The sequence below is a fragment of the Acanthochromis polyacanthus genome, chromosome 9 (assembly GCF_021347895.1).
Source record: "Acanthochromis polyacanthus isolate Apoly-LR-REF ecotype Palm Island chromosome 9, KAUST_Apoly_ChrSc, whole genome shotgun sequence".
In the NCBI taxonomy this organism is placed as follows: domain Eukaryota; kingdom Metazoa; phylum Chordata; class Actinopteri; family Pomacentridae; genus Acanthochromis; species Acanthochromis polyacanthus.
The window spans coordinates 21,235,720-21,259,265 of NC_067121.1; the positions used below are offsets into that span (position 1 = coordinate 21,235,720).

Below are 23,546 nucleotides of genomic sequence, written 5' to 3' on the forward strand. Positions count from 1 at the left end.
ACTTTATATTTCCTTAATGGGGGCTGCACAGTGGAATAAGTGGTTAGCACTTTGCCTTGCAGCAAGAAGATCCCTGGTTCGAATCCCAGGGTGGGCCTGGGATCTTTCTGCATGGAGTTTGCATGTTCTCCCTGTGCATGCGTGGGTTTTCTCCGGGCACTCCGGCTTCCTCCCACAGTCAAAAAATATGCTGAGGTTCATTGATGATTCTAAATTGCCCATAGGTGTGAATGTGAGTGTGACTGTTTGTCTGTATATGTAGCCCAGTGACAGACTGGTGACCTGTCCAGGGTGTCCCCTGCCTTCGCCCGAGTCAGCTGGGATAGGGTCCAGCACCCCCCGCGACCCTAGTGAGGATAAAGCGGTGTATAGAGGATGGATGGATGGATTTCCTTAATGGTGAGCCTTTGGGACCTGACAGTGCATATCAATTAAGTGCACTGTGAGAGGAGCGAAAAGGCCCTTTATCAAACTTCACATAAAGGCTATGATTCTGGCAGTTGGTGTGATCTGATAGCTTAGTTATTAGAGAGAAAACCACATGGGTGCAAATAGTTCCTTTCCCACATTTTCTCTTTTGCTCTCTCTCTCTCTCCAGTGCCACCGTCAAGGCATAGGCAAAAAAAATGCCAAGAAGATAACCACAATAAATAAATAAATAAATAAACTTCCACTGATAGTGAAGCTCTGCTGTGTCTTTATGTCCCAAAAACCGTAAAGCACTTCCAGTCTACAAATCCAGTGGAAGGTTGGCTGTGCACACATAACAGGTAAACATGTGGCCTGATGAGACCTGAAGAGGAGAGCTAACTGAAAAAGGTCATGTGGCTTGTAGAAAGTCAGTAGAGCAGAAAAGAAAAGGTGCTTGAAAAAGCAATTTGTAGACGGCAAGGGTCAGACGAATGCTAAAATCAAACTAAAATAGTTTAGGTGGACAAATTAGTTGATTAACTGATAAATTGGTGGTCTGTTCAATACAAACGAATTGTAATTCTGGTGAAACCCCAAAGATACCAAATAAGCATTGATTTGTGGGAATATATGTATAACTCTGTGAGGTCACACTGTTTTTATTTTACTGGAGCCTCACATATTTTGCTGTGCGAGCCATAGAAATAAAATCTGCAATATAAGATACAAGCAAATAACTGACAGAATTTTTGCTTTAAAATCCAGATTTTTCAGCATATTAGGCTATTTAAAAATGCACCATACTGCTGTAATGCCACATCATAAATCAAATCAAATCAAATCAACTTTATTTATATGGCACTTTCCATACAGTCGAGTAACACAAAGTGCCTCACAGAGGATAAAAACAAAAACAACACAATACAAAACACTGTGAAAAACCCGAAACCTTACACCCCCCAACAAATATACACACAGATACGTAATCACATATACATTCACACACATACGTAGACATACGAACAGACATACAGACCCACACACACAAACATACGAACATACACACACCAACATACACCATCTGTCAGTAAGGAGATATAGCGGAGACATGGCTGGGCTCCGAAATCCGAAGTGAGGAAGAAGCTACCTTTGGGGGCCACACACACCGAGTGGAGTCATGGACCATGACTGCAGGGGAGCCGACACAAGGACCACCCCGGCCCAGGCAGACAGGAGGCTCCACACGAAGGTGTAAAGCTCTCCAGCCACCCGGGCCAGGGCCATCCACGGGCCAGCACCCCCATCAGTGGACCAGAATCAACTCCAGGTGTGGTAGGCCCCCAGGAGGAAACACTGGAGAAACGAGGGACTAAAATAGTAAAACAAATAAATAAATAAAAATAAAAATAGTAAAAAATAAATACATCAATAAATAAATAAAAGGTATGAAAGCTAAGACTGAGATAAGAGAAAAGAACGTATAAGTAAAAATGTATACATAAAATAATAATAAAAATTGTAAGAATAAAAGTCAGCTTAAGAAATTATAAAGAATTAAAATCAGTCAGTTAAAAAGCCTGATTAAAAAGATGGGTCTTGAGCCTCTTTTTTAAAAACATCAACATTCTCTGCGGCCCTGAGGTTCTCTGGGAGGGTATTCCACAATCGGGGGCCATAATAACTGAATGCCGCCTCCCCGTGTGTTCTAGTTCTAACTTGTGGTATCGTTAAAAAGCCAGCACCAGAGGACCTCAGGGTCCGCGAGGGTTGATAAAATAAAAGTAGTGCTGACAAATAAGAAGGCCCAAGACCGTTAAGACATTTATAAACTAATAAAAGAACCTTAAAATCGATCCTGAAGCGCACGGGGAGCCAATGCAGCGATTTTAAAATAGGTGTAATATGCTCCCGCCCTCTGGTCCTCAACAGCACTCGTGCGGCTGAATTTTGCAACAATTGTAAGTTATGCATTCTCTTTTTAGGAAGACCAGAGAGCAGGGCATTACAGTAATCTAAACGACAGGAAATAAAAGCATGCATCAGCACCTCCGTACTGGCCTGAGAGAGGAACGGGCGGACTCTGGCTATATTCTTGAGATGGTAAAAACCTATCTTTGTTATGTTTTTGATGTGTGGAATAAAAGTGAGCTCAGAGTCAAAAATCACGCCCAGATTTTTTACTGATTTTGAGGGTTTAAAATCCTGTAACTTTGGTAAAATTTTCTCTCTCTGGCCTTCAGGACCAATAACTAAAACCTCTGTTTTGTCCCGGTTGAGCTGCAGGAAGTTTGCTGCCATCCATGAGTTGATGTCTAAAATACAGTGAAAAAGGGCATCAATTGGCCCTGTGTCATCAGGAGACACGGCGATGTACAGTTGTGTATCATCAGCATAACTGTGGAAGCTGACACCGTGCCTCCTGATGACGTCCCCAAGGGGCAGCATGTAAAGATTAAAAAGAGTTGGACCTAAAATTGACCCTTGGGGAACCCCACACTTTATCTTATGGTTTCCTGAGGAACATGTATCCATACTTACAAAGAAACTTCGGTCAGTGAGGTAGGACGTGAACCAGTTAAAAACAGTACCAGAGAGGCCGACCAGGTTCCTCAGTCTATTTAATAAAATGTGATGGTCTACTGTATCAAAGGCGGCGGTTAGATCTAGCAGAACCAAGACTGTGAGTGTATGGTTATCTAAATTACACCTGATGTCATTTAAAATCTTTAAAAGTGCTGTCTCTGTACTGTGGTTCCTCCTAAAGCCAGAGTCTCTAAAATATGTTTCGAGTTTAAAAATTCATTCATTTGATTAAGAACAAGTTTTTCTAAAATTTTACTTAAAAATGGTAGGTTGGATACCGGCCGGTAGTTATTTAAAACATTGGGGTCTAGATCACTCTTCTTCAGAAGGGGCTTCACCACCGCCGTTTTAAAGGAGGTGGGGAAGACACCCGTCTGAAGAGAGCAATTGACTAAATACAGCAGCTGTTCCTCAAAGGATCCATAGAGTGTTTTAAAAAACGGTGTGGGAATTGGGTCTAAAAGGCAGGTCGTGGGCTTTACCTGGGAGAAAACTCGACCAAGTGTATTCGCATCAACCAGGGTAAAACTCTCCAGGGTTTCCTCAGGTAAAAGCAATGATCCAGGTGTTAAAAGCTGTTGGGATAAGAGACTGGATCTTATGTCATTGATTTTTCTTCTGAAGTGGTCTGCAAAATCCTCACAAAGGGCGTTATCCGGTGTCTTGGCGGATCTTTTAAAGTTTTTGTTTATTAAAACATCAATAGTGGAGAATAAAACTTTAGGATTGTTTTATGGTCATGGATTAGGTTTTGAAAGTGGGAAATTCTTGCTTGTTTGACCGTGTTATTGTAAATTTTGAGGTGTTGACGTAGTATTTCATAGTGAACTGTCAACTTTGATTTCCTCCATCTTCTTTCAGCACTCCTGCATTCCCTTTTAAGTTTTTTAATATCCTCAGTTCTCCACGGAGGTATGGGTCTTGTTTTAATTGTTTTGATAAAAAGTGGAGCCACTGAGTCTAGTATTGACCTTATTTTATAGTTCAAATTTTCGGTGAAAGAATCGCAGGGTGCTGGTAAAATTTCGGCAGGAGTGCTCTGTAAGATCTCAATAAAATTTTCAGCCACTTCAGAAGTTAGGTAGCGCCTCCTCACTGTTCTCACAGAGGCCTCCCGCTGTTTAAAACTGGTGATTGTAAAAAACACACAGAAGTGGTCAGACACAGCCAGGTCCACAACAGAGGGCGCACCAACGGACAGACCATAAGATATAACGAGGTCCAAGGTGCGCCCCCTGCTGTGAGTCGGCTGCGTGACATGTTGCTTAAAATCAAGGAAGTGCAAAAGATTTAAAAAGTCTCTAGACATTATGTCTGAGGAAATGTCGACGTGTAGATTAAAATCACCAGTTATTAAAATTCTGTTAAAAGAGCTATGAATAATTGATAAAAGCTCAGAAAATTCACTAATAAAAGAAGTAGAATACTGGGGTGGTCGGTAGACAGTTATACAGAGGATTGGTGGGCTGCTAAAAACGAAGGCATGGTATTCAAATGATGAGTAGCTGTTAAAATTGACTTCGTTCATTTGCATGTTGTTTTTTGTAATTGAAGCAGTACCGCCCCCTCTTTTGCACCCCCTAGTTGAAAATAAAAAGTTAAAATTGGGTGGAGAAGCCTCGGTGAGAACGACAGGTGCATCAGTGCCAAGCCATGTCTCCGTAAGGAGAATGCTGTCCAGGTTATTATCTAAAATTATGTCATTTATAATAAATGATTTGTTTAAAAGAGAGTGCACGTTCAGCACAGCCATTTTAACATCTGTGCTGAGCGTGCGCTCATCATATTTATCCAATGGGATGTTAAAAACACAGTTTGATCTAAAAGTAGTCCGAGGTCTCGTTTGTCTGTGCGAAATTATGGTTTCGATTGTGTGATTATTGTCCTGTGCCACTGGGGTCACTGAAGGAGGGGCCTGTATGATGTGGGAGGGGGTAGGCGAAGGTGAGTGTGGGTGAGGTGCAGAGGACGCGTGTATGGGTGTAGTGAGTCAGGAGGTGATTGTGGTGCCAGACCGGACTGTCATGTCAATGTTTACTGATAAAAGCCGTGACCCCTCCTGGTTTGGGTGAAGGCCGTCCAGTTTAAAAAGCTGGGGTCTGTTTAAAAAAGTGATAAAATTATCTACATATGGAATACTTTTTCCAAGGCAGTATCCCTTCAGCCATAGGTGCAGCTGGCGGAGGCGACTGGTGATGATGTCACCATAGCGCGGTGGGGGAAGCGGGCCGGAAATAACCAGCCGCTTCCTCTTAAGGAAGCGGCTGGTCTCAGAGACCAGATTGCTGGTCTCTGAGATCGTTGATGCCGGCCTCCAGGACCAGCGTGGAGGCTGAGCTGTGCTGAGCACATAGCTGGAGAGCGGAGGACTTGACCTCCTTGACCCGAGCTCCGGGGCGGCAGAAGGTCAGGCCACCATGCACCTTCACGTGTCTGACCATCGAAGTCCTGACGACCAGCACGGAGGGGGTGCGCTGCTCCACGTGCTGCTTGGAGGTGCGCCGCTGGCGGGGTGAGACCCGGGGTTGGTGGGGCCGGCCCGCGGTTGCTCCTCGCCGTGCCACCAAAGGAGAAGAGGGACCAGGCTGGACACACGGACTCCTGGGTTGGCGAGAGCCATGACCAGCTGGGTGGACAAGTCCCGGGGGCGGGTCGGAACACGCTCCCATGGGAGGAAAATCCTGCAGGCTCAGAATATCGTTTCCGTTCTCCAGCGGTAGAACCGGAGGCGGAGAAGGGGGAGATGGACGAGCCCTGGCGCCTCTGGTCACCGCTGACCAGGATTCCCTGTCGTCCGAGAGAAGTAGCAGTGAGGAGGAGGGTCCCTCCCGCGTTGCCTCAGGGTGAGGAGGTCCACCGGAGCGTCTGCTGACGGCCTCCCTGAGCAGCTTCCGGCGGTGGGAGGAGATGAGCTTCTCTCGCTGTTTGCTCCGCTGTCCCTCGGTGGTCCGTACTGCCCTCCGGACAGCAGCAGTATGACCGGAGGGTGCAGAGGAGACAGCAGCAGGGGCGTCAGATGGTAATGACCCCGCCGGAGGTAGAGTGGAAGTGACAGCGGGAGGTGGAGAGGAGACGCCGGCAGGTGAAGCTGAGGCTGCCGCCGCCGGAGTGGTGACAGCAGCAGTGGCCAGTGGCGGAGAGGCGGTGATAGCGCCCACTGGATCCGGGTGTGGGGACCTGGGAGGGCAGCCCACAGTGTCGGCGTTTAGTCCAGCATTTGGATCTCTGGGGGTATCATCCTGCAACGCCGCGTAATGGTTGCTGAGGAGGAGAGGCGGAGGGGAATGTGACGGCTTCCTTGAGTTTCTGTCTCCACGAACCACGACCTCCGTCCAGGAATCCCGGGGATTAGGTGTTGAGCTGGAGGAAGGACGTGGGCGCACAGGATCCCACAGCAGCGTATCCGAGATTTCGGAGTGGATGGCCAGTAGCCTCTTGGACTCCGATGCAGCCATGTCAATGTAACTTGACAGCATGGATTCCTTCATCCGTAGCTCATCGGACAGCCTCCGGATGTCCTCCCTCAGGTTAGTTACTTCTCTTTTCGTTCGAGAAAGTGTAACACAGCCTTCGCAGTGAGAGGTTCTCCTATGTGCAGTAGACGCCATGTCGTTTAAGGTAAACAACAGTGTTGGCAGTCGAGTTAGCTATCCGCTAACTTCGCCAAACACACCCCAGGTGCTGTTAACGTCCTCAACACAAACCGCTTCGCAGTGAGTCTTGCACTCCGTAAGCTCCCTACGTCCTTGTAGAAGTTATTCTGTGATGTGTCTGTCCACAAGGCAAACCTACAGTTTTAAGCATGTTATCGATTTTTAACGACAAACACAAATGTATGTTCATTTGGTCTCATCAGACTTGTAGCCTCAGGGAACAAATAAATCATCAGTGCTTTTCCAGTCATTAATGACTGAGAGACCACATAGGTATAAATAGGTTTTCATTTGATTGAATGGTACAGTCACAAAAATGAGAACAAAAACAAAAACTTAAAACTATTTTTGGGGAGAAAAGGGAAATGTGTAAGGAGTGAATGTTGAGTCTCTTTAAAAACTTTGATGAAGATTTACGTGAGCTGTAATCTTAGTTAACATATGCAAACTGGTACTTGTTTGCATGTGTAGCTAATTTAGCATAGAAACATGCTATAGCATGCAAATCAAATGCTGGCAACAGGCCAGCAGATGGTAAACCACAGTGAGGTAAACACTGTGACATGAATGGAACTTTGAGCATCAATAATGTACCACAATAATTACAAGAATCTGGATTCCAGTTGTAATAATCATTAGGCTGATCATGAGCCTTTCTTTGAAATGTATGGTTATTCATCGCAACATGAATCCAACCCTCTACTGGTTGGATGAAATGGAAATTTGAATCTAAATGACATTTAATTAAGTGGCCCTAGTGGGATGAATTGACTGACACCTGAATGCTAGAGGTTGATCCTTGGCATGTTTTAAATCAAGGACAGAGACTTTGTTTCTGCACTGAAGGAGTCAAAATTAGAAGCAAGCTTTTAGGATTCTTTCTTCATTTCACAAAAGAGTGGCTGCTGTTCTGTATCCAACAGTTTTGGCAGAAACCCTCTATTTAGAATGAAGAAGGCATTATTTGGGCAACAGCTCACTCTGTTGGCAAAAGAGGAGAAGTACTACTCATCCTAAAACTGAATATACATTATATTTAGATTTTTATATTGTTTTATATGTTACATTTATTATTTTTAATTCATCCATGCCCACATAAAAATTTGTATTTCGTAACATGATCCTGAGAAAAATTGTATTTTTCTGCATTCTATACAGTATGTTGAGACAGAAAGAAATCACTAAGATGTGATTTTCTCTACATCTATGTTTGTATATCTACATCTGTGTCCATTTCTTGTATGTAATATGTTTTTCAGGAAGAGTAATTAATTGCAATAAAGCTCCATGTGTGAGTGATGTGATGTTATTTTTGTCCATACACATTTTCTTCTGTTGATATTTTAGGACTAACAGAGAAAATCATTACTGATGGATATCTTTCCCCCCTCATTTTCTTGTTCCCTCTTTTAACTAGCCTCTTACTTTATCATATTACACAGTATATACCTCTCTAAAAAAAAAAAGTCCCAAACACAGCAGAAGTTTAGACGGTAAACCACTACACCACAAGGCACTGTACACCATTGAAATGAATCTATTTATTAACCATCATCAACAAAATGAACAGGGGAAATGAGCAATGCCTGTACAGCATCAATACAAGAGTGACATATTGATTACTGAATTATAGATCAATTCAAGACACGTGGAAATGAAGAAATATACAAGATGGCATTCACAGGTCTTCTGTGGTCCAGACTTCGCAATCTTGGTTTTCCAGTGAAGGAGCAATAAACTCAACACTCGCTCAAATCGATTTAATTATGTACTGTGTAGCACCAGAATAACAATGAGGCTGAAACAAACATGCCCTTTTTAAGATGCCATGATGTGCTTCACAAAAGCTTCATAATTTATGCATCCGTTGGCATCCTCTTGGTTTTGCATCAGCTGCTCCACCTCATCCTCCCTCATCTTCTCACCTGTAGTACATAACGAAGAAACCAGAGGAACTGTCAGCTTGGTACATATCCTTGTGACCACACATGCATAAAATTAGCTTGCATTAAGGCTGTTCAACTCACCCAGTGTTGCCAGAACGTGCCTGAGCTCAGCACCCATAACTGTGCCGTTTCCTTCCTTGTCAAACACCCTGAGACCCTCCACAAAGTCCTCGAACGTTCCACGGTCCTTCGCTTTGCAAATGTGTTGGTGTATGGGCAGAAATTGGTCAAAGTCAAGCATCTTGGTCTGCATATCTGTGGAAAAATAAACCAAGTGCAGATTTATCCCAAAGACAAAGGAGTGGTGGACAGGTTTGTAGTTATGACCAGTGGTGAACTTTATTTCAACTTTTCTCTGTGTTTTAACTCTGTATTTGAATCCAGATCCGGTTAACACCAATCTGACTGCACACACACAGTGGAGTGACCACATACTGGCCACAGTACCAACCTTCAGCTTTAGGCTTTCCAAGGACATGCATGATCTCTGCATTGGTAGGATTCTGGCCCAAAGCCCTGATTAGGTCACCGCATTGGGCGTACGTGATTTTCATCTCGCTGGTTGGTGTTCTATCAAACAGCTGGAAAGCATCTTTGAAGTCTGTGAACAAAACTAAAACTGGTCATTTCTTCAGAATTCTACGCATGTTATTGTGATCCAAGAGTGCAAACAGAATCTTTGAAGGCTTGGAGATGCCGCCAGGGCAGCATAGTAGTGATCTATAATGGCATACCTCACATAAAAGGGTTCTCTGCTAATGAATCCTGAAAGAGTGAAACCCTGAGATGTTCTACTCTACCTTGACTAACATGCATCTTCAAGTCTTTACAAAGGGACTGACTGAACTAGTTGTGTATATTTTAAAATACCAGCATATGTCTGATCTAGGGTATCAGCAGCTGTTGCTCAACATTTCTCACACACTAATGGAAGGCATGATCACACAAACCATTTATTCCCTCTATAAATAACTAACAGTGCATGCAACACAAATGACAGCAACAGCCACCCTAAGCCTTACCCTCAAGTTGTTCAGGGGTGAATTCCAGCTGAAAACAGGGAAAGCAAACAAAGAGGTTAGAGGCTGCTGATCATTCAGGAGGTTGCAGACAAGACAAGACGAGAATGGTACATATAGCAGACAGAGAGCACATGGAATGCATTACGCTATCACCTCCACCTTCATTATGCCATCCCAGCAGATAGAGTTCTGGTCTGTTCTGGTCATTGTTTATCAGTGACCTTGGATCAAATGCTCCCTTCTCACTGAATGTATACAGATTGCTACTGTCAGCTTCATCTGAGTTTATTTATAGATACATCATGTGGCAAAGAGTCTTTGGTACTTTAAACTCTGGACATAACAGGATGTAACAATGACATTATGTTGCTTGCTTAAACAATAAAGTTCATGAATTCATCATATTTCTGCATTGTTGAGTGAAACAAGTGCTTTAAGACCTTAAAATTATATATTCTTTTCAAATCATCATTATCGTCCAATTATCAAATCGTCTAATTATTACAAGTAAGAGATATATGGTTGTATTTAGCAGTTTTCTGAAACAAGAGGGCACACTACTTGCACAGTTTAACAGTTTAGTAATTAAGTTTTTTTTTAAAAAAGTAGAGATGAATGTTTAACCAGATGTATGACACATTTTTACAGTCTGCTTTGCCCTCCAGTTTAAGCTGTTATTCTAAGTCTAAAAATAAGTCCTTGTTCCTACCCACAACTAATTTTGACTTTTTATACTCCATGTCTACTTTGGACTCCTGTCAGATTGTGCCCTAACTTTCTGTCTGATGTCTGCATATCTGCAAACCCCAGCCTCTCCGAGAAGCTTTGTGAAAATATTATCCAGAACTTATCTAAGCATGTTTAAAGATGGATGGAGATGGCTATAATTATCTATATTTTTCTTCCTCCCGGCTTTTCCACCCTCCTGCCCTCAGTGGAATGGTGTGGGTGGTCCGCTACTCAGAGACATAATGAAAATCATATTTTGTGGCTCTAACCGCGCTTCATTGTAACATGGCGGCTCGCTCGACCAGGAAAACATTTATCCATTGAGAAAGGGCCAAGTCAGCAGAAGACAATCTTTCCATGATGTCTGACACACCAATTAGTTTGCTTCTGAACCTCACCCTAGCACAGAGCTACAGCTTCTTTAACTGTGTTTGGTTGTGCATGTTCTGTAAAGCTGTGAAGTAATAAAGCTACAATGCAGATTACCAGAGAACACAAACTCTTTCAGACAACTGCACTGGCCTGGTTGACTTGCACTGCCAAGTTTAGGTCACATGGGGTCTCTGATGCTCTTTAAACACATGCAAAGCCAGTAACACCGAACAGCTTCTAGGAAATCTCCTTGTTGTTTTATGGTTAGGGCTAGGATTAAGATTATAAGATGATTCTAAGTTTTGCTTCCACATTAAATAATTATTGGTCCGTGATTTTTAAAAAAGGAGACATATTCACTTAGAACACTCTAAATTTAACAGTAGCCTATCTCCATCTTATCGTCTGTCTGCACTGGTACACATGGCTGCTGATGTTTTACCGTCACTGATGCCGGGTCAAACTCCGGAGTCTTGGGGCGCTCAGGCTCTGGGGGTTTAGGGGCCGCTGGTGCAGCAGGTTTTGGCTCTTCCTTCTTCTTAGGGGCCATTTCTAGAAGCACTCAGGAGGCAAAGGGGACACAGCAGATCCTGAACACTGCAGACAGAGGTGGGCGATTAGAGCCCCTTTATCCACAGTCCACAGGTGTCACCCCCCCTTCATGTGCAACCACTCTGCCAACAATAGGGAGAGGACTATAAAAGGATATGCCTTTGTGATTCTATTTAAGACAAAGCCTGTTGTTAAGTGTGTGTGTGTGTGTGTATGTGTGTGTGTGAGAGAGAGAGAGAGAGTGTGTGTGTCTGTGTGTGTTTGTGTTTCTGTACACAATCAGAATATGAATGATGGAAAGCCTGGAACCTTAATCAGGCTACTTTCATTAACACAAATGAGTCCTTGTGTAACCTAACCTATGTTAGACTGCTGACCTTCGTGGGTGAAGTGCGATGGTTATTAGTGAGGAGGGGATGAAGAAAATGATGATTGCAGAACAAGAGGAGCAATTTTTTAAAACTGAAATATGACAATGCTGTATGATGAACAGCAATTATCCTTGATTAAAATTCAAAATCACAACCAATGAGACAGCAGCATTCACCGTGCACATAATGTGCCAGGACAAGCCTTTATCATAACCGTTTATCTGGTATGATCAGAGGGATTTGTGCAGCATTAAACTCAAATCCACCACAAAAAAGCATTCGCAAAATGCTGTCTCTGTCTGATCTGAGATTTTCAACTGTAGTTATATGTGGACAAGCCTCTTTTAAAGCTAAGCATCAAAAACACACAAGTCAGGAAAATAATCTGGAATGACACTCAGTGCCACTTCATAAAACTTCCATCCACGCTTGAAGGGAAAGAGACGTTTCAGTGGCAGCTAGAAGGATGTCTTTGGTGTTCGCATTGTCACTAAATGTCAAATAACTCCAGCAAATTTTCAGTTATATTGTTAAAAAAAAAAAAAGTTTAGTGTCCTCGAAGCTGACATTCACAGTAGTGCCATATTTCATGTAATATTTAGATTTAACAAGTCTTGGTTAAGATGTACATTCACAGAGCTGCTTAATGGCATTTTCTTTCTAATAAATACTGCTGTTTTGCATCCATACTATAACCTGTGTATCCAGCTATAGAACCTCATACATTTTTAAAAAGTCAGTTCTGTAGCTGACGTATCCATGTCAACAGATTTATCCAACTACAGAGGCAATAAAGCCATAAAAGTTTATGTTGATAATGCATAGAATGCCCGCTCTAGAGCCGAGTTTAAAAGACATTTCTGTTTTGATTATATAATTTTGTTTGCCTCTCATGTCTTCTGACATACTCTGCATAGCATCTGAAACTACATTTCATCCCCTCTTCACTCTATAAAGTACTTCAAGCGATTTTTCTGTAAAAACAGTTTTGAACTTCAACAAAATATCTTGAAATGACCGACAGAAAAGTCCTACTTATTATGCCTCTCCAAAGGTGTAACAAGAAATGCAACACTATGGTGGTAATCATTTTTATAAAAAAGCCCACATTAATAAAAGGTTCAGCAGTGTGTCAGGGTCACTAAATCAAAGGATATTGCATTTTATCTCCTGAAGAATGTCCCATTCATTTGCTTCACAGTAGGACACCACATTTAAATGTCATGACAGCAGGTGAGTCTGAGGCCATAAATAATGCTGATTATTATCATAATGATACAGACTGAGTCTTTTAGTTAGCACCTTATTGTGTAGTGTTTGTGTGACCTAAAATTACTGCTATTGGTTTTATTTTGAGCTGCACAAGTCTGTGGTTAGAACTTTCGCCTTGCAGCTAGAAGATCGCTGGTTCATGTCTCGGCCTTCCAGGTATCTTTCTGCATGGAGTTTGCATGTTCTCTCTGTTCATGCATGGGTTTTCTCCCGCTTCTGGATGGTTTTATTTTTGAGGCATTCATTATTTTTGAGGAGCACAGTCTATAGGTGGTGAATAGAATAGGTATGGATTAAGATTGGCACTTTGATATTTGCACTAGCGCTGCTATCTATTATGATTATCTGACTCTTGATATATGGAGGATCAACTATGACTCATTCATAAATAAAGTTTATATATTTTTTGCTTTGTATTCCCCTCAAACATAATTAAATCCCTTTATCTTTGCACTGAAAGATGTCACTCAACAGCTGCTCTGGGATTGTGTTTCAAATATGGGCTCCCACAAAGCTCATGTGACTAAGGTGGCAACTGTTCAAATCAACAGAAAAGCAAATGGTGAGTTTGGCAAATCCACTGTGAGGAAGGGCACCCAATGTATGGCCTTCATCATTTGCTGGGCTTGCAATGCTGAAGCAGAAATGAAAAAGCTTTGAGATTTTCTGTTCATAATGAAAATCCAAGACTTTTAATAAACCGTGAATGTTGAAATATTATTGAGATATGTCCTTTCATCTGCATTTACAGGCTGGAAAAACCAATAATTTTGTAGATGCCTGAATGAATTAAACACCAAGAATTAAATCCATTTCTTTGGAGATGTTGTCAGAAACAAAGCAGACAAATACGGCAGCTCAAAATACTGTAGAGTGACCTGTCAATAACAGTTTGTAAGTGGGATTCAAATGGATGGTTTTTTAATTGTTGGCAGACTTTTTGACATATCATTGCAAGCTGATACTGCAAAGAGAAACCACAATCTATAATCCAGAGGCTATTATCCTATTGCGAAAATTAAGAGAAGCACCCACAGGAAAAAAATCATTTGGCCCGCTCTGCTTCTATTTGCTCGCGCTCACTGCGGCCTGGCCTGGAAGAGATGGGGCATAGAATCATTAGATAATCATCAGATTAGTGCATGCTGGAGAAATAATAAACCATGGCTGCAATTTGTTTCTCATTATTTTCAAACAGAACATGAATAAAGTTGTCAGTCCTGCTTGAGCTAACCTACATAGAGACACAGACAGAAACAGTGTATATCAGAGAGTATAAATGGATCCAGCCCCGTATAGCTCTCTACCAATCCCCCTCTTTCAGATCCCACCAGGTGATTGCATGGACAGGCTCCAGCAACAATTCACAACATGGCAGACTGCGTACAGACTGCATACAGACCAGCTCTTGGAACATCTGAAACCTGGGTGGTTTGCTATTTTGGAGTTAGCCTGTTGTCTGGTTGGTATGTGCCTTGGAAAGGCTCCAATCTGCGGTGCACAATGCCAGTCGTTACTGTGGCCCATCAGACGACCTTCAGTGCAGCTGTAGCCTTTGCAGTGTGATGCTTTGGAAGCCTGGATAAATTATGTAACCACCACAAAGCATAGTAGTCCAATTCAGATGTGTTACTGTTAAACAAGAACTCTTCGTCTGAAAAACAAAACAAATCACAGGCTAAAATCATCAGTTGTGACTGGTCTACCAACTTGCTGTGAGGGAGTGTGCAGTATTTCAACCTGCTGTATGTGTTGTAACAGTAGAGTGTGAAATCCGGTTAAGAAAGATACAGAGAACCTTATTTTCAGAAGAAGGAGGTGGATAATCGGCCACAGTGGCTCCTCTGACAGGAAAGACAAGAGAGTTCATTCAGACATTTGCTCTGACAAATGTTAATGTCGAATATACAAATTTAATCAACTCCAGTGTTTCCATTAATTATGTGAAAAATTATAGTGTATACTACCATTGAAAACTTTGGGGTCACTTAGAGATGTCCTTATTTTTGAAAGAAAAGCCTTTTTTTCCAATTAAAATAACATTAAATTAATGAAAAATGCAGTTTAGACATTAAATTAATGTGGTAAATGACTATTCTAGCTGGAAACGACTGATTTTTAATGGAATATCTACATAGAGGTACAGAGGAGCATTTCCAGCAACCATCACTCCTGTGTTCTATTGCTACATTGTGTTAGCTAATGGTTTTGAAAGGCTAACTGATGATTAAAAAACCCTTGTTCAATTATGTTAGCACATGAATTAAAGTGTGAGTTTTGATGGAAAACATGAAATTACCTGGGAGACCCCAAACTTTCTAACGGTAGTATCGATAAATTAGCATTTGTAGTTCGAAAACCATTTTTAAAATATTTATCTTCAGTGTTTTTACACAAATATTGCATTATTACTCATATAAAGGACATTAAAGTGATATGCACTGACTCATGGATTTGAACTCAGCCTTTGATGTGATTCCTAGATATTAAATTAAGGGTCTGTTCCTTACTATTTAATTATTACCTCAGAAGTTGTCTATCTCCTTCTGTAGTAGCGGGTTCTACGCTTGGGGCAACTCTTTCACTGACATTTAGATTTCTTATAAAGTGCAGTATCAAGTGTATGCAGCACTCTGTAACCGCATTAAGAGACATAAAATCCCCTAAGGCTCAGTACTACGGCCCTGCTGAGGCGACACTGCTCCACTGTGATCATTTACGAGCACTCTGGATACAGTGTGTCCACGCCAATGTTAATACTAATAAGGTGGTTAATACACCAGCTGGATTCCTGGTAGTTGTGACGTGTTCATTATCAGGTCCACAAGGCAGTCAGTGAAGTGAAAGAGCGTGTAATTAAACTGTCCCCTGTCCAACTAGGACCTGATGTGGTATCCAGTTTAGTGTGCTCAAGTGGACGGTGCCAGTCTGTACAGGCTTCCATCCAGCACAGACCCTGTTGCCAAGATGTTTGGCAGAAGTTCCTGTTTAGTAAAGATAATATAAACACTGTTTTTTAGGGACTCTCAGCAGGATTTCCTCTAAAACATATTTATACGAAACATTTATGCTCTTCCTGTTTATATGTATGTGTCTGACAGTGTGCTTTGCCAGAGAGCAACATCTAATTTACAAAGTTTAAATTATTCTTTCACAATCATCTAAGCGGCTCCAACGTCCACCAAATATTTGTAGGATCCCTTCAGTTAAAAATAATCTATTATTTGGGATGTCACTGCGTGAGATGAATGTTCCTCTTGAGGAACTTGAAGCAAACTATAAGCTGAAATAATGGCATTAAAAATGTAGGAGAGATGGGAGAGGTCAATTTCAATGTAAGGAAAGTGACTGAGCTTAAATAAATGTAAGGCAGAGATGAAATGGATATATTATGTTATATTATGATATATGATATATTATGCACTTTTTTTTTTTGCTTTGTTTTCTATGTTCCTCATAAAATGTTAGCTTAGCTTTTGATGCAGGAGGCCTTGGAAATCATTCTTTTGCAGCCTATAGAGCCTTTGTTGTTTGACTATCTGATATGACTTGAGTGTGTTACGCTGAAGAGGTGAGGTTCAGGTGTGCTCCCGCATTTATGTTTCATTTGATGTGATATTTGATGTTTGTTAATGTTGCTTTGTGATTTGGTATTCTCTAATCAAAAAACACCTTTAGCATCAAAAAAGCATCCTCTCAAACCAAAACATCATACATCAAAGATTGCACAGTGAGAAAGAAGGAATCCTTTCTACGGTCAATAAGCCTGCGTTAGATCTTGTCAACATGTGTCCTGTCAAACACCAGCAGCCCAGCCAGCAGCTGAACCACACTGCCCTCCTATGGTCATGGGGTAACTAGCTATAACTGAATATGTCACTTTGAAGTAAATCTTCTTTTGGATCCACAATGATTTGTCCTCTCTCATTTTTCTCATCTCATCTTTGAAATATCTGAATCTAGGATGTTTTAACCTAAGGCTTACATGAGTTATCACACAGAAACTAATGGGATAATCTGACCACCATGGATGCAGCGCCCTGCTGAGCAGCATCATTTCTTAGGTAACCTTGTATAAAAGTGTCCTCACATTAGTTTGATGTCACATCAAAGGCCCCACACTCTCTGTTCTATGAGTAATTATCCATCTCTGCACTATTTCCATACACCAATTATACACTGCTCTCACTTTCATGGCTCCATGGGAAAAGAGAAAAGATTTATTGAGGTGTGATACATGTATAGCTCCTCCTGAGGACAATCATTCTCAGAGTTTTACTCAGCAGAGCAGACAGTCTCTGTGGCTCACAGTAACCACCAGGATCCTCTTTCTGTGAGGTGACAAGGCCAGCACTTCAGGTCACTGTGACAGACTACTTAAAATTGTGTTCTTGGCTGTGGTCTTTGGACAGAAGGTGTTGGCGTTACAGTCCTCCCGCTAAAGCTGTTTTTCACCTAACTTTGACCTATACACTGCTTTTGACTATTGATCAGCTAAGTGTCTTCCTCTACTCTGTCCACATTGCATTTGTTTACCAGCCAGGTCTCTATTCAGGGCAGTGGAGCAAAGTTAGACCTTAACTTGCCTTTTGTCACAAACATAGTACTGAGACTGCATTGTTATGAGTGACCAATGACACAACTTTGCCTGCAGACAAAAGACAATATTCCATTCTCATCTTGTTTACTTCATAGGTTGCATAATTGAACTGACATTTCTTAAATGGTTTCTTATTTATTTGACTAACAGATATTTAATAAGTATAGATCATATTGAAAGAGGAAGACTAAAATGTTACTGAGGAAATGCAAGCATGCTGTAACAAAATATTTTGGTGGTTAGATTTCAGTGGGGAGTAGCATCCTGAAGAAAGCTCTTAGATGAAGATTAAACATGAAGAGAGGACCCATTAGAGTCTAGATGCTGCTGGTGGAGGACAGATAGCAGGTGTCTAATGGATATTGGCTGAGTCTCCCTGGATATCTGAATGAGTGAGAGATGTCGAGGAAGATAAGTGACAGAATTGCAGTGAATTTAAAGAACGGAGATCACAGACTGATCGACTCATGAGGGCGGTGATGTTGAGATTGAGAGTGGAGTGATCGAGATAGCGTGGGAAAACAGAAGAGAGAATAACGCAGTGGAAATAACTCTTATACACCCATAGGAATAGAGGCAGAATATGAGCGAACAGATCTATGTCATGAAACTCATGCTTTAGCATCATTTTAATGTTTCTATCAATAATAATGCTCAGCTCAAAACATCACATCACTGTTGCATCACTGTTATGCTGATGACACCCAAGTCTATTTCTCTGCTCAACCTAGTAACCTGAATCAACTGTCCTCCTTCCATGATAACTTTGCTGCCACCAAAGGCTGGACATTGCTTAATTTTCTCCATCTAAACTCTAATTTTCCCATTTCAATCAAACTTACTACTAGAATCTAGGTGTCACCTTTGGCTGGTACACATATGTTGGCCATCATGGTAGTAAGGCTGTCCTATCCTGTCTTCTTAAGCAAAAAATATTACTAAAATCAGATTAGCTTTACCTCTACAGATGTCACACTTTCAATATATTCCTTTATTTTTCTATGCTCAGTTTAGATCATTGTTAAATCCTCTACACATCTTCCCCTCAAGCTGCTTTAAATCGATTTTAGCTGGTTTGTTCGGAAATAGCCGGCAGACTTGCATTCCTTCTGTTAGCAACTGTAATATTTTCCAGATCCATTTGATTATTCCTGTTTTCTACCCTTTGTCCATCCCTTGCTCCAAGTGCAAATAAATTTGTGATTGTGCCTTTGCAGTTTTAACAAAAACACCTGGAATTATTTGCCTCAGTCTGTTTTTGCTGAACGTTTGGACTGTTTGAAGCAGCTGCTAAAAGCCCATCTTTATATGCAAGAATTTCACCATCCTCCATTCCAATCTAATTCTAATTCTGCTTTTTCTGCTTATTTGTCTAAAAATAATACAGAAATGTTATACATGTACATGATACATGTAAATAATACAATAATTTTTCAAAAATTTCAAATGCTTTTGTTCACTGTTTTAATTGTTAAGACTGAACAGCTGTACCATGTAGTAAACACCACAAATGGGAACAAAAACTATATTTGAATGTTTTTTCTTGCTTTGTATGTAATATAATTGACTGATGAATTTTAGTTTTGTTTATTTTCTTATTTATTTTTGGCAAACTTGATTTGGACTGGCAAAAACTCAAAAAGTCTTCATTAGTTTACGTAGTTATTTAGACAACAACAATATTTTTATCGCCCATGTAAATAAATCTGGCATCTTAGCCTCAGAGCCTTTTTCAATTAGTTTCTCAATTACATGCAGTGAAAAGATAATTGGAGATATAGCAAATCTCATTTTTTGGAGCAATTTTTACACTACCCATCCAAACAAAAGGTCGCACAGTCTAATATTTCATTGGACCCCCTTTAGCTCTGTGGATGACACACATTTGCCGTGGCATCGTTTCGATAAGCTTCTGCAAAGTCACAGCATTTATTTCTGTCCGGAGCTGCATTAATTTTCTACCACGATCTTACATTCATGATGGGAGAGTCAGACCGCTGTGCAAAGTCCCCAAAGATTCTCGGTGGGGCTGAGGTCTGAACTCTGTGGAGACCAATCCATGTGTGAAAATGACGTCTCATGCTCCCTGATCCACTCATTCTCAATGTGAGCCTCATGAATCCTGGCATCGTCATCTTGGAACATGTCCATGCCATCAGGGAAGATAAACTCCATTGATGAAAAGACCTGCATATACATTCTGTATATTCAGGTAGTCAGCTGACTTCATTCTTTGCTGAACCCGACCAACCCCAGATCATAACCCATAACCCCCACAGGCCTTTTAGGCACCAGGCATGATGAGTGCATCACTTCATCTGCCTCTCTTCTTACCCTGATGTGCCCATCACTTTGGAACAGGGTAAATCTGAACTCATCAGACCACATGATATTTGTTTAGTCCCAAACTTTTGTATTCCCTTCACACTATGCATGTGGAAATGATCTTACTTTCACTATTCAACATATCCATGAGTTCTTTGATTTCCTACGATCATCCAAGAGTTTGTTCCGACTACATGTGTTTCCGGAAGATGATGGTTCACCACTGTCTTTCAGATTGTAATAATGCTTTGGATGGTTCTTAACCTGATTTTAGCAGTTTCATCTCCTTAGTTGTTTTCTTTGCTTGATGCAGGCCAATAATTTGACCCTTCTGAAATAGATTAGCATCCTTTCTGTTACATGTAGACTACAATTCCATGACAACAAACTCCATCTACTGAGAAAAGGTCACAGGAGACAATCAAATCTCCAAACAGAAACTCAAGCTGACCTTTCTGAGACTGTTTTGTCAACTGCTACATTCTGGTGCGCAGCTCTTTTTCTTTCTGATGGACTTTGACATGAGTCACACACCCCCATGTCTGTTTTTGTTTTTGGTGGAGCTCTTTTTTTTACCCACCACTTGGAAATTTGTTGACACTGTTGGACATATTTGTCGAACAACACATTCTGTATTTTATATGTAGGCGTGAGACGGTTGCATGTTGTGTTTTAATTGTAATTGTCAATTCTGGAACAATTTGTTCAACTTTTGGCAGTAGATCTCATGTGAAACACCTCTTGGAAAAACTTGCACAAAGCACCCAAGGACCTCGTTTGGGTTTTATGAGGCTGATAATGACAAAAAGTGAAATTTAATGACTAAGCGTGTACTTCACTTGGTGGCTTTTAAAACACTTGTGGTTAAAAAGATGGTATTTGGTATTTGGTCAATATAATGTGTCACAAGTCTGTTGATAGTGATCTCTTTGTTAGGTTTGGAGGTCAGTAAAAGTCATTAGCTAGCTCATGCTTCCTTATCTTTCTGAGCCATGTGTTTGATGAAAGGGGCCTCAAATAGCTCGACATCAACGTGGAAGAATGGGGTTAGCAATCAGCAAAGAGCTCCACCTCAACAGTGTGAATGTCTAACCCATGTTCAGAACGTCAGGGATGAACTTCCTGTGACCAGATTTGTTCTTTTACTCTATTTCAGGGGTATACCGTTGGGAGACCTGAGTGGATGAGCTGTCAAGACAAGAGTTGCTTCAGAGAAGATGAGCTGACCCCAATCCAGCTGGAAATAGCTTCCCTTGGGGACTTTCACCAATTGTTTAGAGACAAAGGCAGGGTATTGACTGAATTCTAAGTGACATTCATTGTCTTCAAATCATGACCACAATATATGGAAATGATTAAAAAATGAAGCAAAGGAGAAGAAATGATTCCAATTCGCATCCCAAGTGCTTTTTGGAGGGTTTGTGGTGATTATACAAAACTCTCCATCTCCTCTGAACATGATAAATAACTTATATTTCTGCATGGGAAGCTTTCACATGCAAATCAAATATCTAAATTCCTTTGTTAAAGTTATGTGAAAAGTTAAGATGTTGGTTGAAATATATAAAGAATTCACAGAAAAACATATGACTGAAAGTGTAAATACAAATCTGCACATGTAAAGGCCTGCATGATACATGAAACCGTAAGGTCAGTACAAAAAATATGTTCACACACGAAAACTATCATGTGTCCCAACATACAGTACATGTGCTTTGAATTTATATGTGGGTTTTTACATCACTTTGGGAAATGCGTCACACAGATATACAGTTTCAGTGTCCCAGTTCCTGGGCAGTTGAAGATTTTCAGGGTGAAGTAAATTTCTTTTGCTGTTTTTTTTAAAAGTATGTGTTAATGTGAAGATGTTATCGGATTTTGAAGCATTTTAAAAAAGCAGAGACAAAGTTATCTCCAAAATGAAAATGAGGGACAGTAAGATGAAATGGGGTAAAATCACTTTTTGCGAGTATAATCCCTGAGAGATTTCTTGCTGTCAAGGGCATGAACCTGTGTCCAGTGTTTTAGATGATTGCCTATTTTTCATTTTCAGCAAAGCTCTCTTTTATGTTCACATTTGACTCCTACTATTCAGCTAATATAAATGCAAAGTAAGAAGCATCAAAACTGACTTAGTACCAAGCAGGATTCAGTCTATGACTGCATCTGGATGAGTTATTTGTTAGAAAATTACAGTACAGTGCAGCTACTAGCATATACTTAGCTTCCACAAATGGCAGGGAAAATAATCACCTAACAGCATGATGCTGATTTTTGTCCCATATTACCAAGCGCTCTTCTGCTTTCGATAGATAGATAGATAGATAGATAGATAGATAGATAGATAGATAGATAGATAGATAGATAGATAGATAGATAGATAGATAGATAGATAGATAGATAGATAGATAGATAGATAGATAGATAGATAGATAGATAGATAGATGAGAAACACCGTTATATTGTAGCGGTGCATGAGTCCTGACTTACAGACACTTGGAGGTAGATATTAATCAACTGGCTGTCGAGGATCAGAAGCACCACAGTTCTATGATAAACACAATAGTGGAGGTTGCAAGACAGGGTCAAAAAAAAAAGGTTGTTATTGACAGAGACGGGTACTATAGCCAGCAGAAGTGGCATGGAGATACAGTAATTGGCTTAAACCCACATTTAACCTTTTATAGTGAATGTCTCAAAAGAGAAGCTTTATTTAGCCAGGAGAGACGCATAGAGAGACAGATATTGACAGAGAGATCAAAAATTTAGTGGAGATTATGCATATGTCTCTAGTGTTAATCTTCTGCAGCTTACAGTATCTTGAGTCTCCCGTGGAGAAGCAGCGGGGTGCAGTTTTCCACATGGAAAATGAGCAAACAAACGATCACATTCTATTGCTGTTTGTTTGACAGCTTTCATATTGTTCATTATCGCTTACCCCAGGAATAACCTATTCATGATAGGAACGAAGCCAAGGCTGATAAAGGCTGAGGATATTGTTACAGTAATACCATGACCTCTGAAAGATAAATATGCAGTGTTTAAAAAAGGAAGAAAAAAGACAAATTAACAATATATTACTATTATTATTCTGTATGCTGTTCGAATATACATTTTTTTTATAATATATGGTACCTATGTTTCAGTAAATCTGGTGGTTTTGCTGTATTGGTGCTGAATATTTCATATTTCTTAATGTTAAAAACGACATTGGTATAGGGCTTTGTCTTTGATTTAATGAGTAAAGCGATGCAGCAGCAGACTGAGAGTAAGAACACATTTCAACAGAAGAGAGTGAAATGCTTATTGTAGCTTTGTTTTTTTTTTGTTTTTCTGTTGTTGTTATTGTATTAAGTGACAAAAGGAGGACAGCCAGGGAGTTTTTTCACAATGCAACTCAAATCATTTGCTCAAGCTTTCCACAACATATTATATACTTCCAATGAAGATGGAGTGCTTAAATTACTGGTCTGATGACAGTCCACATATATATTTTTTTGTCATCAAGAAATCACATGTATAGTAAATACCATCTGTGCGACAAGCTTACAAATTGCTGGTTTTGGTCTTTTTGTGGCTTTAGTGTTTAGTTATCTGACATGATGAAGACGCTGTTGAAAAGTCTGAAAATTCACATAAAGAGGAATGAAAATGGTTACACGGTGAAGGTGTCTAACACAAAGGATGTGCATAAACTTAGAAGCACCTAG

At 40.6% G+C, this 23,546-nt stretch overlaps 1 protein-coding gene across 1 annotated transcript; it reads right to left on the minus strand.

Annotated features, from left to right (window-relative positions):
* Window positions 1-8,168: 8,168 nt before the first annotated feature.
* On the minus strand, window positions 8,169-11,306 carry myl13 (myosin, light chain 13). The gene is made up of 5 exons (XM_022208091.2): window positions 11,159-11,306; window positions 9,616-9,643; window positions 9,045-9,194; window positions 8,675-8,848; window positions 8,169-8,572 (listed from the first exon to the last, which is right to left on the minus strand). The coding sequence occupies exons 1-5, from the start codon at window positions 11,264-11,266 to the stop codon at window positions 8,466-8,468; spliced, it is 567 nt and encodes a 188-aa protein (XP_022063783.1). The 5' UTR covers window positions 11,267-11,306; the 3' UTR covers window positions 8,169-8,465.
* Between the last annotated feature and the right edge of the window lie 12,240 nt (window positions 11,307-23,546).

What these genes read in the sequence shown, in the direction of transcription:
- myl13 (XM_022208091.2), bottom strand. Translation starts at nt 11,266, where the DNA reads ATGGCCCCTAAGAAGAAGGAAGAGCCAAAACCTGCTGCACCAGCGGCC. An exon ending in TGGAAAGCCTAAAGCTGAAG is followed by an intron (nt 8,849 to 9,044) that starts GTTGGTACTGTG and finishes ATTTTTCCACAG; the next exon opens with ATATGCAGACCAAGATGCTT. An exon ending in GCACGTTCTGGCAACACTGG is followed by an intron (nt 8,573 to 8,674) that starts GTGAGTTGAACA and finishes TATGTACTACAG; the next exon opens with GTGAGAAGATGAGGGAGGAT.